General features: G+C 47.3%; 1 protein-coding gene across 10 annotated transcripts in view; it reads left to right on the top strand.

The window, feature by feature from the left end:
• fryl (furry homolog, like) overlaps nucleotides 1-15,000 on the top strand; it is a 109,073-nt gene that overhangs the window by 18,994 nt on the left and 75,079 nt on the right. For 5 of the 10 annotated variants that reach the window (XM_076278177.1, XM_076278176.1, XM_076278172.1 and 2 more), the window contains exon 1: nucleotides 1,163-2,022. The exons of 1 other annotated variant lie outside the window; for it this stretch is intronic. In XM_076278177.1, coding sequence (XP_076134292.1) covers nucleotides 1,779-2,022 — 244 coding nt within the window. In that variant the 5' untranslated portion in view covers nucleotides 1,163-1,778. Of the gene's footprint in view, nucleotides 1-1,161; nucleotides 2,023-15,000 lie in introns of those variants that run through there. 4 more of the 10 variants (XM_076278170.1, XM_076278168.1, XM_076278174.1 and 1 more) reach the window with 1 other exon arrangement.

The following is a 15,000-nucleotide window of genomic DNA, read 5'->3' as shown; positions in this document are numbered from 1 at the left end:
CGTGGCAGTGAGTCAGCACAGGGCTCTTTTGTGCGGAAAAAGGCCTCCCAGTGCGGGACCCCTTCATCGCATCGATTGATGGACAACAAACTATAACCCCACACACACACTCACACACACACACTCTTTCTCTCTCTCACACACACACACACACACACACACACACACACACACACACACACACACACACTCCAAAAGACTTGTTTAGAGAATGAGTTTTGTTATATAGCTGTGCACACAGGCATTAAGAGAGACTGAGTGTGAACCCCTAGCCAGCCTTCTCCTGGAGAGCGCTCTTATGGAGCTCGCTCCCTGCTGTATTGCTACTTGAACAGCTCCTGATGAATGAATGCACCAGCCTTAGAACTGTGTTTTGTGTGTGTGTGTATGTGTGTATGTTTCTGTTTCTCCAAGCAAGGACGAGAGGGTCAGGGGAGGGGAGTGTTTATGTCTGGTGCTTATGTTGGTTGAAGTTGGTGTGCTATTTATTTCTTAGCTGGAAGCCAGTGCCATGGAAAACAGTTTGGGTGCTTACTGCTCAGGCCTCCAAACTCTTAATTTAGTGTGTGTGTGTGTGTGGTATATTGCTGTATACATGGCTGTGTTCATGATAAGTGTGTGTTGTATATTGTATATATTGCTGTATACATGGCTGTGTTCATGATAAGCTTTTATCTGTTCTGGCAGACTTCAGGCTGCTGTCAGCCACACCCTCTTTTCCCTCTCTCACTCATTGACCACAAAGATGAGTCTTTGCTCTTTCTTTCGCTTTCTCTCTCCCTCTCTCTCTCCTTTCTCTTTCTTGTGCTCTCGCTCTGTCTCTCTCTTGTGGTCTTGTGCTCTCTCTCTCTCTTTCACACACTCTCTCTCTCTCTCTCTCTCTCTCTCTCTCTCCTCTTGCTTCTCTTTCATTTCATAAATGGGGTGTGGCCGGTGAGGCGTGCGTTGTGATTGGCCAGGAGCCCAGGTTGCACGTTATCTCCCCTGGAACACGTTCAGGTCCTGCCCCTGATAGCATCCTGGCCCCGCCCACCCTGACATCACTGCCTACCCCTGAGGAGGCTGGCGATGGCTCTTCTCTACTGTGTTTTTCTCTCTTTTTTTTTTTTTGTGTTTCTCCTCCCTCTCTCTCCTCCTCTTTCTCTCTCGCTCTCTCTTCCTGGTTGTGTGAAGCCCGCACAGAAGAGACACAGGTAGAGAGCGGTGAAGTTTGGAGAAGTGCGAAGACCTGTCGAAGCAGACGTGTGGCTGGTGTCTTGGTCTCCTAGCTTGGACTCCGGGTTTTATCACACCGTCACAGGAGCTTGGTAGTTGTATCTCAAGGAGTGTGTTTTGAGTGTGTGTGTGTGTGTGTGTGTGTGTGTGTGTGTGTGTGTGTGTGTGTGTGTTTGAGCTCAGTTGCACTACAACCAAGACTTCCAGTTTGGCACTCAAGGAGATTTATATTTGGAAGTTGGGCGTTTTTTTTCTTTTTTTTTTTTGCATCGACTTTGGAAAACTTCTCTGTGCACTTCCTGGTGTTCCTTTCCCAGACACATGGTCGGGTGTTACATCAGTGGTTTCTCCCCGGGGGCAGTTTGATTGTGTGGGAGGTGTGACTCTGCATCAGGGGAGAACTTGACAGCTGTTGGCAGGGGAACGGTTGGCCGCCGGGTCGCCGCGGCGATGGAGCCCAGGGGAGGAAGTGACGCGAGCCTCCGGTCAGAGCGCTGGTTGGAGTGAGTGCATCCGTGTCAACGCCTGTGCACTCGCGCGCACACACACACGCCTGCGCAGGCATGGAGTTCCTCAAGAGCCTTGTTCCCGCCGTCATATCCGGGGACAGTGGAGCCACTGCCACCACCACCACCGGGTCGATTACACCTGGTACGGCCGCGGAGGTTCTGCCCCGGGACTCGGGCCCCCGTCTGCTAAGGGTCAAACGTCTGGGCCTGCTGGCCATGGGCCAAACCATTGAGGAAGACCTGATGGGGCCGTCTCAACCCATTCGACCCCCCCGTCTCTACAGACACCGTCCAAAAGGTACATGGAAGTCAATGAGCGCAAGTGGTAGAGAACAGGGGCAGGAAGAGATGAAAGGTACTGTTGAATGTGCTAACAGGAACCAACACAGATGCTAGAAAGACCAATGACGGAGAAGGAGTCAAGAGTAGAATTCATGAGGTGTGTGTGTGTGTGTGTGTGTGTGTGTGTGTGTGTGTGTGTGTGTGTGTGTGTGTACGTGTGTGTGTGTGTCCTTCCATTTAGCTACACTTGTTTTTGATTGTGTGTGTGTGTGTGTGTGTGTGTGTGTGTGTGTTCAAATGGCTCCTTCTCCTTGTATTTCAGAGCGCCGCGACTGGATAAAATCAATCATTCATCACACTGGCCCTGGCTATCGCCATCGTTGTCGGGCTCTTGAAACACAACTGTCCTCTTTGTTGGCCTCTTGCGTATGTTTACATTCCTCTCCCCACCATGCTGACTTATCCCCCATAATGCAGCCTTCTTCATTCTCAGGATAAAGCACCGCAAGCGAGACCCTGACGTCTGGTCTGCAGCACTTGCACAAGGGTCGGAGGTTCAGGTTAAAGTCTAAGGCGCAGTAAAATATAGCGAGAGAGAGGGAGAGAGATAACCTGGCGCGATAACTCCCCGGTCCTTATCGGGGCCGACCACCGAGCAGTTGCCTGATCGAACGCTATAGCAGTAGATTAAGGGCCTCAGCTGAGAGCGTGGAGACCGATGCTTTTTAAAGTGCGCTCTCTCTCTCTCTCTCTCTCTCTCTCTCTCTCTCTCTCTCTCTCTCTCTCTCTCTGTCTCTCTCTCTGTCTCTCTCTCTCTCTCTCTGTCTCTCTCTCTGTCTGTCTCTCTCTCTCTGTCTCGGTCTCTGTCTCTCTCTCTCTCTCTCTCTCTATCTCTCTCTCTGAGAGAGAGCCTCTCGGCTGAGCAGCTGTGTCAAACACAAACCTTGCAGTGTTTTGTGTCCAAAAATGTGTCGGACACCCTCTGCTCCCCCAACCCCCTCCAATGTTCCATTCTCTTTCGGGAATCTTTTCTTTGCCTTCTGCTAGGGTGAGATTGTATAAATAAGCCGCTGATTCTTAAGTTTGGTTTGTGGGGGTGGGGGTGGGGGGGTAAGGGTAAGGTTAGGGTTAGGGTTGAGGTTTGGGGTGGTTAGTGGTTGTTGCGGTGCTTGTGCTGGTGGCCCTCCACGTTACTACTTTCTGTGTGGACCTGTTGTCATGTAACAGGAAATGCTGAAAGTGTTGGGACCATACCTAATACGTACGATCACCCAATATACCTTCTGAACACAGAAATGCTATCCTATCAGCCACAGGACTTTTTATTGGTTTACTATCCGCTATCTTCCATGTATCTATAGGTCAGGCAAGTCTGCTCACAAAAGAACCAACTGGGGAATGCCGTAGGGGATTGTGTAGTCCCACTGTATATGCCTGAGACATCCCCTCTGAAGACTGGCTGATTGTGAATATGCTTGTTTACACTGTAAATGGTGCAACTGTGTATGTATGTATGTATGTGTGTGAGTGCATGCATGCAAGCATGCTGGAACAACAACAAAACAAATGAGATCTCTTACAGAAAGGTCAGTGGCCTGTCTGCTCAATACATCCGGTTTGGGCCAACGCTGGACTCTGGCGTAGGTGTGGATTGGAAGTTAGCACGGCTAGATGCTTTTTTAACTAGTGTCCTGTTGCCAACTACATTGCTGTGTGTGAGTCTCTGTGTGTGTGTGTGTGTGTGTGTGTGTGTGTGTGTGTGTGTGTGTGTGTTGAAAGCTCAGCACCTTGCTGGGAATTTAGTGAGAAGTTCAAAGTGAAAGTGCTTCATAGTATATGTTTTCAATCGTTATTTCCTGTGGTGTCTACAGTCTATGCGTTCACATGCATGTATACGTGTCTTTCCTCACGTGTGGGAAAGTCTGTGCTTTACTCTAACACGGTTGCAGAGATTCATTGTGTGTGTGTGTGTGTCTGTCTATGTGTGTCTGTCTATCGGCAGGGCTTTGTGTCTCACGCTGCTTGTCTGAACATGCTTACCCGCAGAGTCTCAGAGCAAGACTACACGCACACAGCAGAAGCAGAACCTCTGTTACCTTGATCTACACATAGACAATTCTCTTGCCCCTAGCAAGACTGCAGGCCATGTGTGATAACAGGCTAATGAAATGCCCACTCTGAAACAGGCATTTATTTAGACTATTTGTCTACTTTTTAACTTTCTTTTTTCCTCTCTCTCCCTCTCTCTCTCTCTCTCTCTCTCTCTCTCTCTCTCTCTCTCTCTCTCTCTCTCTCTCTCTCTCTCTCTCTCTCTCTCTCTCTCTCATTTTGCAATAATGAATTCTGGTTCGATTTTCCTCCAAAAGCTGCTGAGCAGAATGGAAAAGTGCCCAGTGGCAAACAGAAAAGTGAGGAGATGGCACTTTGTGGCTGACACTTTTTGGGGTTTGCTGTGAGTTTAAGAAAGTCTACCACACACACATACATTCTCTCTCTTTCTCACACACACACACACACACACACACACACACACACACCTTTGGGCTTTCCTGTTTGGATACTGCTATGGTTTCTCCAAGTGACAGAATAGCTCTTGCTTTGAGCCTGCAGGAAAAAGCAAAGTACAGAGAGAATTGCCTGTGGGGTAGTTTCAGCAGACCCACTCAGATCGCTTTGATTTTCTCTGGATCACATTGTTTGTTGTGTGTCAGAGAGGTAACCTGCATTTTGGAAATATCTGTTTTTCTGTCCTTTGTGGTTAATCTAGTATGATGTGAGCTGAGTTTGGTGGATTGGTTATTTATTTGTGGTTATAGATTATTTGTTTTTACATAATTGTCTAATTAATGCATTGTTGAATGCATTAGCTGAAGCTTTCATCCAAAGCATTACAGTCATTGTTACATACAACATTATTGTCAAACCTATGGCCTTGGTATTGTTACCAGGCTGATTTACTTGTGGAGTGACCAGAACACCATTCATTAAAGTTATTAATTAATTCATTCATTCATTCATTCATTCATTCACTCATCTATCCATTCTTCCATCCAACCATCCATCCATCCAACCATCCATCTCGAGTATAGCCCTACCGATTTTTAACAAACACAACAAAAAAGTTACTCTAATACTAATTGGGTATAGCCTAATTAAATGAAGTGCCTATGAAGGAAGGTGCCTGCTTGATAACCCCAGTGAAATGCTCTTGAAGGCTTTTCTGTTGGTGATGTTTTGTTAGTGATTTGTGATTTTGGTTTTGATGGTAAGAATGGCTTGGTTGTTGATTGGCCACTGTGTGAAATCCTCTACCTATAGCGCTAGGAATGTAGCATGTCTCCTGTGTATATATGAAAGTCTTAAAAAGCCACACTGCATCCGCCATATGCACGTCTCAGGCACGGCTCGAACTGTGCTGCAACCGCAGCCCAGCTAGAGAATAAATGGGACACTTCGTTTTTCCACTTCATGTGAGCGGTTCTATGTAGAAATACCTTGAAAAAACCAGAGTACAGTCATAATTTGTATTTACAAGGGAAAGTGAAGGCTACTATAAAGTAGCAGAAATAGGGTGACCAACAACCAGACTGAGGACAGGTTTTGTCTAAAAGTAAGAACAAATTGGCCAAAATGAGAACATCCCTCATTAAAAACATTAACTTTTTACACACCGTTAACAGCATTGTGATAACATAAGTTATAAGTTTCATTTTGCTGCTCTGTTGCTCTTGCACGTTCTGCGATCGAAGTTCAGCCATCTTTAACTTTGATCGTGGCATGCTGTAAATCATAGCTATTTTGCAGAGCCCAGTGGCAAGCACCACATAAGTCGTTGGGCCATTCGCTCAACCCAGTTCAACCTGGCAGTGAGTGCAATGTGATGCAACTTCCAATCTCTAAGCCCCTTATGTGCGACCGCAGAGAATGAGTGTTTTCTTTAGCATTTAGCATAAGCCTCATTTGCTGTGGATGGAAATTTGGACAAATGGTCACCCTAGACAAAAAATGTCATTAGCTAACGGTATCGCTGTGGCTAGCACTTTACACCAACAATCAAGTTAGCATTAGTTGAGTGGTGGAGGATAACATTATTTTAGTGTTGGACGTAATGTTAAACTGTGAATTTAGATCAGTATTTGGCCTTCCTTAACTTAATTTAGAAATAATCGTCTGTTATAGATAGATCGGCAAATAGTTATCAGCCAATAGATTGGCAAATAGCTACTATCGGCCGATAGTATTGGCACACTGATTTATTTGTCGGGCTCTAATCTTTGGTTTGTCACTATGGGGAGTGGTGTCTTAGGCTGAGGCTTGTGTGGCTAGTTTGGTTCGTTAGTGATAAGCTCAGTGGTGACCTCCTGTATACACGTAGGTTGTGGATACAAACCTTAGATCAGAGGTCTTCAACAGGGGGTCCGTGGAGGTACTGCAGGGGGGTCGTGAAATCTTTGGTCGATTAGACAATTTTTTTTGTATGCCATATATTTTATATATATATATATATATATATATATATATATATATCTATATATATATATATATATATTTATATTTATATTTATATATTAGTAGGGGGGGTATCTGCTCCAGGGGGGCAGCCGTGGCCTACTGGTTAGCGCTTCGGACTTGTTACCGGAGGGTTGCCAGTTCGAACCCCGACCAGTAGGCACGGCTGAAGTGCCCTTGAGCAAGGCACTGTGTTCTGAGTGTGTTTCACTAATTCACGGATTGGGATAAATGCAGAGACCAAATTTCCCTCACGGGATCAAAAGAGTATATATACTTACTTATATACAGCTCTCCATCAGTTTGGGGGTCTCATGCATGAAAAACGTTGAAGACCCCTGCCTTAGATGAAGAAGCAGTTGAGTTGCCCGAAGACTAATGGCGCAGACACTCCCAGATTGCATTAGACAGCAGTGTCTACAGTGACTCTTTGCCCAGATGCTTAGCTTGATGTTGGTGTGTGTGTGTGTGAGTGTGAGATGAGTTGTCGTCTTGAACATTTTCCTCTGTAAGAGGATGTGCGGTATAAGGAGTGATGGGTGTTGTGGCTTGTTGGTTGATGAGACACCTCTTAGCTGGAAGTTTGTGTGCTTAAAGAGACTTGCCCTCAAAATGCACAGCTAATGCATGTAAGTGACATGACGCACACACACACACACATGCACACACACACATGCACACACGCACGCGCGCACACACACACACACATACACACACACACACGTACACACACAAGCACACATGCACATCCTTGTTCCCACAGAGCTGTCTCTGCCCCACCCTGGCCCTCAGCCTGTGGTGAGCCATTGGACAGTGGATTCTACCCACCCTTTCCCAAACTCCCCTTTTCACTAGTCTTTCTTTATTCCATTCTCTCTCTCTCTCTCTCTCTCTCGTTTGTCATGTAAGCACACAATGACCTCAGCGGGCTGAGAAATGTGTCCTTATTGCCGTGAGTGATGAGATTAAAGCAGTTATTTGGTTAATGGGTGCTGACTCTCTTCTGCTGAAATCACAAGGGTGTGTTTGCATCTGAACTTTGTGTGTGTGTGTTTTCACACTTGTTGAACTTGTCAGGCATGAGCAGGTGAAGGAGTTGTTTGTTCTACTTGAGGAGTAGCTTTTACAGTTTGTCATTCTCTGACAGCGCAGTGCTAAGTAGCCAAATCAGAACTGCCATCCTTAACTATTGATTCCTTTTAACACAGCCAGAAAGTGTGTGTGTGTGTGTGTGTGTGCGTGTGCGTGTGCGTGTGCGTGTGCGTGTGCGTGTGCGCGTGTGTGCGTGCGTGCATTAACTGGTGGTGCTACATCTGTTGTGAGTGAGTATTGTTCAACTTGAGCTATGGAGTCGTTTTCTTCCTCTGGGATAAGCTAATTGACCTTAGGCAAATCTCTTTCAACAACATTCAGTCCCTGACATGTTCACCAAAAGGTTGCCAGTGGTTCGATAGATACAGTAAGTGCTTACGATGTGTTACTTGTGTGTGCTTGTGTTAACTGTGTGTAAGTGTGCTTAAATCAAGTCGGGACATACACTTCACCAAGACAAGTCTCTTGTGTCATCGTTATTTTTCAGGTTCAGCTATGACTCACAGGGGTGTGTGTGTGTGTGTGTGTGTGTGTGTGTGTGTGTGTGGTTCCTCACAGTGTGATTCATGTATTCCATACATAGAGGAGAGGTTGAACACGGATGACACTGATACTGACGTACACACATTCATTTGATACAAATAACTTAAGAGCCATCAGACCCCGGCTGTAACAGCTGTGAATAGAGCAGAGTGTATTTCTGTGAATGGCCTGAGCTCCTTTACTTCCTTCTCCCTTTTCTCTCCCTCCCTACCAACCTTCCCCCCCCACCTCGCACTTTCCCTACCAACCATCCTCCCTCCCTCCCTACCAACCATCCTCCCTCCCTACCAACCATCCCCTCTCCCTCTCTCCGTCTCTCCCTCTCTCCGTCTCTCCCTCTCTCCGTCTCTCCCTTTTCCCTTCCTCCCCTTGGTGAGGCGGTCTGCAGGCCCACTCCAGAATGACTCAGCTCTCACTCCAGCCGCATTTGGCATTCAAATCCTGTTAGGACGAGTGCTCCCCCAGTGTCTCACTCATGCTCTTTCTCTCATTCTGCCTCTCTCTGTGTCTCTCTCTCTCTCTCTCTCTCTCTCTCTCTCTCTCTCTCTCTCTCTCTCTCTCTCTCTCTCTCGCTTGCTCTCTCCTTCTCTACATCTGATAGAGATATTCTAATTGTTATGCTGTTTTAATTGTGCTTTGGCAACACTGTACTTACTTAGTCATGCTAATAAAGCAACCTTGAATTGAATTGAATAGAGGGATGGAGTAGGATCTGCTGTGGGTGTAGGGTGTGGGCCCATGGGCTGTGTGTGTAAGAGCGACTTGCCATTGGCATCACCACCCTCACCACTGCTGCCACAGTGGCAATCCCCCTACCAAGAACACTCCCCGCTCAACCCCAAGACCTAACCCTATCTCCACTCCACTCCATCCTGACCTTTCTCTCTCTCTCTCTCTCCCTCTAATCATGTGGGCTCATAGGCAGAGGCGGTGAACTCCCCTGGTGAGCTCATCTCAACCAGTATGACCCGTGCCCTGCCCCTCCCCCTCTCCTGCCCCGCCCTGCACTGCTCGAGCCACACCATGACTGACTGACTGTAAAAAAAAAAAAAAAAAAAATATGGAGCATGCAGCTCCATCAAAAGTGAGGCAAAGTGAGCGACAGGGATTTAACCAAATATGGTCAATTTTTGGGGGCAGATGGGGACAATTTTTTTGTTGACTGTGCACGCTCTGGCTCCAAAAAGCTTTCACTGCGCCCATTGCGCCCTCTATTTTGCCAATATGGCTGACCAACTCTGGTTTCATTTTTTTATTCAGAACACAAGAGCATGACTCCATGACATGTTTAGTCACTGGAGCCTCCCAGTTTACCTGCCTGCCTGCCCTTCTGCCTGCCCTTCTGCCTGCCCTTCTGCCTGCCCTTCTGCCTGCCCTTCTGCCTGCCCTTCTGTCTGTCTGTCTGCTTGCCTGTCTGCCTGCCTGCCCTTTAGCATGTGTAAGGCTTTATAGAGGGAGGTGGCCAAGCAGACAACAAGCAGGTGCTGTGCTCACTCCTCGTGCTCTGTTCAAATCCCAGGTGAACGGCTGGGTCAGTGCTTCATGAGCAAGCCAGCTGCTAGTGCTGCTGCTAGTGCTGTTGTTGACTTTCCCTCTTGTGGCTGCACCTTGCCGTAAGCACATTAGCTGGGCTCGATGCTCCAGGGGCATCCCAGTTGAGTGGCCTGTGCTGGCTGACCTTGGGGAGAGATATTTCCTACAACATAGCCAGAGGAGGGAGGCGCAACCTGGCCAGACAACAAACAATCACGAGAAGAATAGCCTTTGGTGTGGTTCACATTGTTTGGTAACAGATGCCCCATAACACTCAACACTCTCTCTCTCTCACACACACACACACACTCACACACACAGGCTGAAGAGAAGTCTGGGAACCTAGGAGCCCTTTTCTGGTGTCGTTTGATGAATACATCCTCTTATGTAGACTCCACTCGAGCCTTATCAGACATCCTGGAGTTGCCAAGGAGACACACACACACACACACACACACACACACACACACACACACAAAGGTGATAATGTGCTGCCAGGACTTAGGAAGGTTCTGTGAAGCTGTGTGTCTAGACGGTGCACGGCTGGACAGTGACGCCACGGCCACAACACCGCCCAGGAGGGGCGACCGCTGAGAACAAAGCCTCCCCCCCGAGGGGGGTGCGGAACAGCCCCAAGCGTCAGTAGCATCTCATCTCCTTCCAAAAGCCTGTTTGCCAGGCTCTCCTCACAGGCCTCTGAAGCGGGGAGTCTCACCTGCTGTGCCGTCTCCGTCAGAGCGGCATTGTCACGTTGGCGGCAGTGGCTCTTGGTTGTGCTGTGTTGTGTTTGAGATGCTTGTAGTCCCAAAAAACGTATCAGGGCTCAACGTTGGCAGCTTGGCAACCAGGTATGAGGTTTTGGTTGCCAAAGCCAACCAAATATGGTTGCCACTTGTAAGAATTTAGTAGCCAAGGGCAACCGGACAACCATACACTTAATATGGGATGTGTAGTTTTTCCCTGCTGGGGCAGTAGGGTGACACAGCCTGCGGCCCTTTGCATGTCCTCTGCCGCCCTGGAAAAGAGAGAGGTCACTTCTAGAGTTACCTCTCGTATTGATTCGTCCTCTCTCTCTCTCTCTCTCTCTCTCTCTCTCTCTCTCTCTCTCTCTCTCTCTCTCTCTCTCTCTCTCTCTCTCTCTCTCTCTCTCTCTCTCTCTTTCTCTCTCTGTTCCTCCCTTCCCCCCGCTCAGAACACTCAGTGCAGAAAGTGCTTCTTTCTGGCGGCCCTCTGGGACCGGCCCCACCTGCAGACTCTGGAGTCAGGAGAGCATCTGTCAGTCACACGGCACTCTGCAGCAGCGCTCTCCGCTCAGGGTCGCAGACGCCTGCACTTACCTGCCTCCCATTCTTTACCTGCAAATGGCAGCCGCTCCATTAATGGCTTCATTTGTGAATCCCAGATGCATAATGCACCGAGGGGGAAGTTCTCTGTGGGATGCTTTTTGTGTTTTTAATGAGGAGTCTCAAAACATCAGACAACTCACTCACTCGCTCTCGCTCACCTCGTGATGGAAACCTGCAGAACTGGAAAATAGGGGAGGGGTGGATGATCCTAGTTCCTGGCAAGGCCACGACATCCTGGGTCAACCATGTCGTCAGAGACATTAAATGGCCAACAATTAATCCATGGGTTTGCTGATGATCTGTGCTCAATACTCAGTCATTCCATAATGGCTAAATGAACCATGGAAGTATGTCTGTGTTTTATGCCATTAAATAAATTATGTCAGTAAACATCTATGACATGGCAGTATCGATTGCTTGTAAGCCTCATCAAGGTGCCTACTAGCGCAGCAGGAAGTAGTAAGTCTGCATGTGGAAAACCCATACTGATGTCCATTCCTCTCTCTCTTTCTCTCTTCATCTCTTCCTCTCTCTCTCTCGCTCTCTCTCTCTCTTTCCCTCTTTCCCTACGTGGAAACCTCAGTGCAGTGGCAAAGACAGTCTGGGAGAGCTTGTGGCTGTTGGGCTTACGTAATGCAGGCAGGGAGAGAGAGAGAGGGAGGGAGGCAGGCAGCAGGGCTGGGGCTGGATATGCTACTTGCAGCCTGGCTGACAAAGCCACTGGCACCCACACAGGCCCGCGGCGCGCCCCTGTTGACTGTGCTGAGCTGCATTCCTGCCGAGAGGATGGCAGAGTCCTGCTGTTTACACCAAACACGGACAGAAGAACAGGGCCGTGTGTGTGTGTGTGTGTGTGTGTGTTGCTCTCTCTGTCTATGTACGTGTATGAGCGTGTGAGAATGTGTGTGTGTGTGTGTGTGAGAGCCATACATGGTTATGAGTAGTAGTAGAGGGAGCACGAGAAGGAAGGATCCACAAAGGATTACTGGCTTATGAAACACTGTTCAGCTGCGAGTTCACCGTGACCCACCTAGTCCACCTCTGAGACCCCCCACCCCCACCCCCTTAGCCTAGCTAGCATCTCTTAGCCTACATATACTGCTACATTTGCAGCCTTCATATAACAGATACTTCTACAAGTCATTGTCATCAGTAGCCTATGTAATGTTACAGCCCAAGGAATCCTAGTCATGATCTAGTGGGTGTCGTTAGCTCTAGCCGTTAGCTCTACCAGATGAGGCACTGGAACACGGTGAGCTAAGGCTCCCTTGGCCTGGCTGGCTTGTTGTGAATCAGTGCGCCACAGTCACACGTAATGGGTGAGGTAAGACAGGTCATGTGCTATGAAACAGAAGGACGGAGCTGATCTGAGGTCAGTCGTGGAAGACGAGGAGATGAAGAGTCTGCGTAGTGTGAGGAGGTTGAGTGTGTGAGTGTCGACTTGAGCTGTGGCAGAGTGCACTGCAGTCTAAGTTGGGACTGACGGGCACAATGCAAGTCTTTATTATGGGGATGTTTTGAGTGAGTGTGTGTGAGACAGAGTGACAGAAAGTGTGCTTGTTAGTGTGTGTGTGTTTGTGTTTGTTTATAATGCTGGCTTCCCACTTTGCATAACTCCAGTTGGGAGGGTCCCATCATGTGATGTGATGTGGTGAAAGAGAGGGAGGGAGAAAGGACAGGACAGATTTGCACAAGTGAAGCTCGCCACATGCAAAATGGAGCATTGTTATCCAATCCTGCCCGCTCCCCTTCCAAGAAGAATCTGCTGTTTGTTTGTGTGGCTTGTTTTATCTGCTTAGGCTGCAGTCAGATGGTGTCATGTGCTCATGCTTGTGTGTGTCTGTGTCTGTGTGTGTGTGTGTGTGTCTGTGAGAGAAGGAGAAAGGTTGCGGTTGGGAGACGCCCAGTATTGCCTCTGCGTTGTAAAGCATCTTGTGGGCATTTCCTCTTGGTGCGTATCTGTGTGCGTGTGTGTGGACGTGGACATGGGTGTGTGTGTGTTTTCTGTTACGGTCAGCCATCTATAATGTAGGTCCCAAAGGAGTCAGGATTCAGGACACTGGGATTCAGATTAGATCATTGATCAACCTCTTGTTGTAGTGTTACTGTGTGTGTGTGTGTTCCGTAATGTCTATTACGTGTGTGTGTGTGTGTGTGTGTGGGTGTGTGTGTGTGTCAGACAAAGAATCAATCTGCCAATCCTACTTCATGATGTAGCCTATGTGTGTGTGAGCAAGAGAATATGTGTGGCTGTGAGTACATAAGCATACCTGGGCACGTAATGTGTATTCTTTCCACTTGGTTACATAACATGTGGTCATAATGGGTGTGTGTGAATGACATGGGTCGGCATGGGCAATAAGCACTTCTATGTTTTAAAGTGTGCCAAGGCGTCACCCTCTGCCGTGGGCAGGTGTTAGGTGAACTGGCAGGGAGATTATACTCTGTTTGTGAATGCCTTTGTGTGTGTGTGTGTGTGGGGGGGGGGGGGGGGGGGGTCATGCCAGAAGCACACATTAGTGTTGCACGGTGTACTGATACTAGAAAAATATGATTCACGATGCCCTTATACAAAAAACGATTCGATCTCCAATGTTTTTAGAATCAATACTTTATTAAAATAATAGTGTTCTGTGTCTGTGTGGACTTCTCCTGCTCTCCATGCTCCTTGCATGCATCTAGGCAAGTGGGCGTGTCAAGCAGGCAGCTCTGAGTGAGTGAGTGTGCAGCAAACGTCAACACAAGTTCTTTGCCGTCAGTCCTCGGCTTGCGGATAAAACAGAAGCTCGACGTAAAATCTGGAACTATTTTGGATACGTTGCGGATGGTGAAGGCAAGCCAACAGGTACACTGAGGCCCGTCTGTAAAATATGTTTTAAAGCCATTCAAAGGAAAGTCTTGACATAGAACTTGCCTAAGTACCTTGCAGGCATATCCCAACATTTTTAAAGAGTTCAAAGAACGACAGGTTAACGAATAGGCTATAGAAAACACCACTACATGATCAGTGCCAAGTTCAGTGTCAGTTATAGACTAGGCCTATAACCTAAGTGAAACGAGTGTGGTTTATTCTGGGATAAAGCGAACCTTCCTTCATTAGTGAATTTTAAAGAGACATAACGACTGTGGTCATAGTGTACTAACTTGATGAAAGCGCAATGTTCACGCTAGTATAACTTTACCATAACTTACTAATGATAAGACCAACGGAAAATGAAACGTGGCGATTTTCTAGGCTGATTTGACATGGAACTATACTCTCATTCAGGTGTAATAATCCAGTCACTAACCAATTCGTCAGCTCAACCTTTTTGCAGGAAGTTAGCCTACGGGGACTAAGGGGACTAAGTTTGAATAGAAAAATTACCGGAAATCTTAGTCACTTTTAAACGTGATGCTAGCAGGCGAGCTGCTAATGGTCTAATATGATCCAATGATCTATGCTAGGCTGGAGCTAAAAGTGGTATCGACAGACTCCAGAGAAAGGTAAAAATCAATTGTTTAACTCAATTTTTTAACTCAAGGGGAGGTGGAAATGAGTGTAATTCCCCAAATGGTGGAATATCCCTTTAAAGCCCACAGCATTCCACCAAAGTTTGTTGAGTTGTAATAGTAATAGCGGCTTAGGCTTGTGGTAGCAAATAATGTAAACTCAGTAAAGAAAAATCCCCTAAACACGGGAAGGCCAATGGTAGCCTACATCAGATGGCCTAAAGATTAGGCCCTTCTGTATAGCATTTAGTGATTTGCATGCAGTAATTTGAACACTGACCTTGATCTAGCCTAATTTGGCTATTTAAAGGTTATTTATTGTCAGCACAACACACTATGTAAATTAACTATAACAAACATATTTATGCATAGTTGGAAAGCATATTTTGCAGCGATTTTTGTGTGAGCATATCAGTGAACACCCCTGACCACTCGGTGAGTTTCACGTCTTTGTAAACGAAAGTTTAATGCGTTTTAGG

Source organism: Alosa pseudoharengus, unplaced genomic scaffold (genome assembly GCF_046254945.1).
Source record: "Alosa pseudoharengus isolate Yale_2024_CS ecotype anadromous, Long Island Sound unplaced genomic scaffold, YU_APseudo_1.1 YU_APseudo_1.1_scf_11, whole genome shotgun sequence".
Lineage (NCBI taxonomy): Eukaryota > Metazoa > Chordata > Actinopteri > Clupeiformes > Clupeidae > Alosa > Alosa pseudoharengus.
This window is presented reverse-complemented; position numbering and strand designations above follow the sequence as displayed.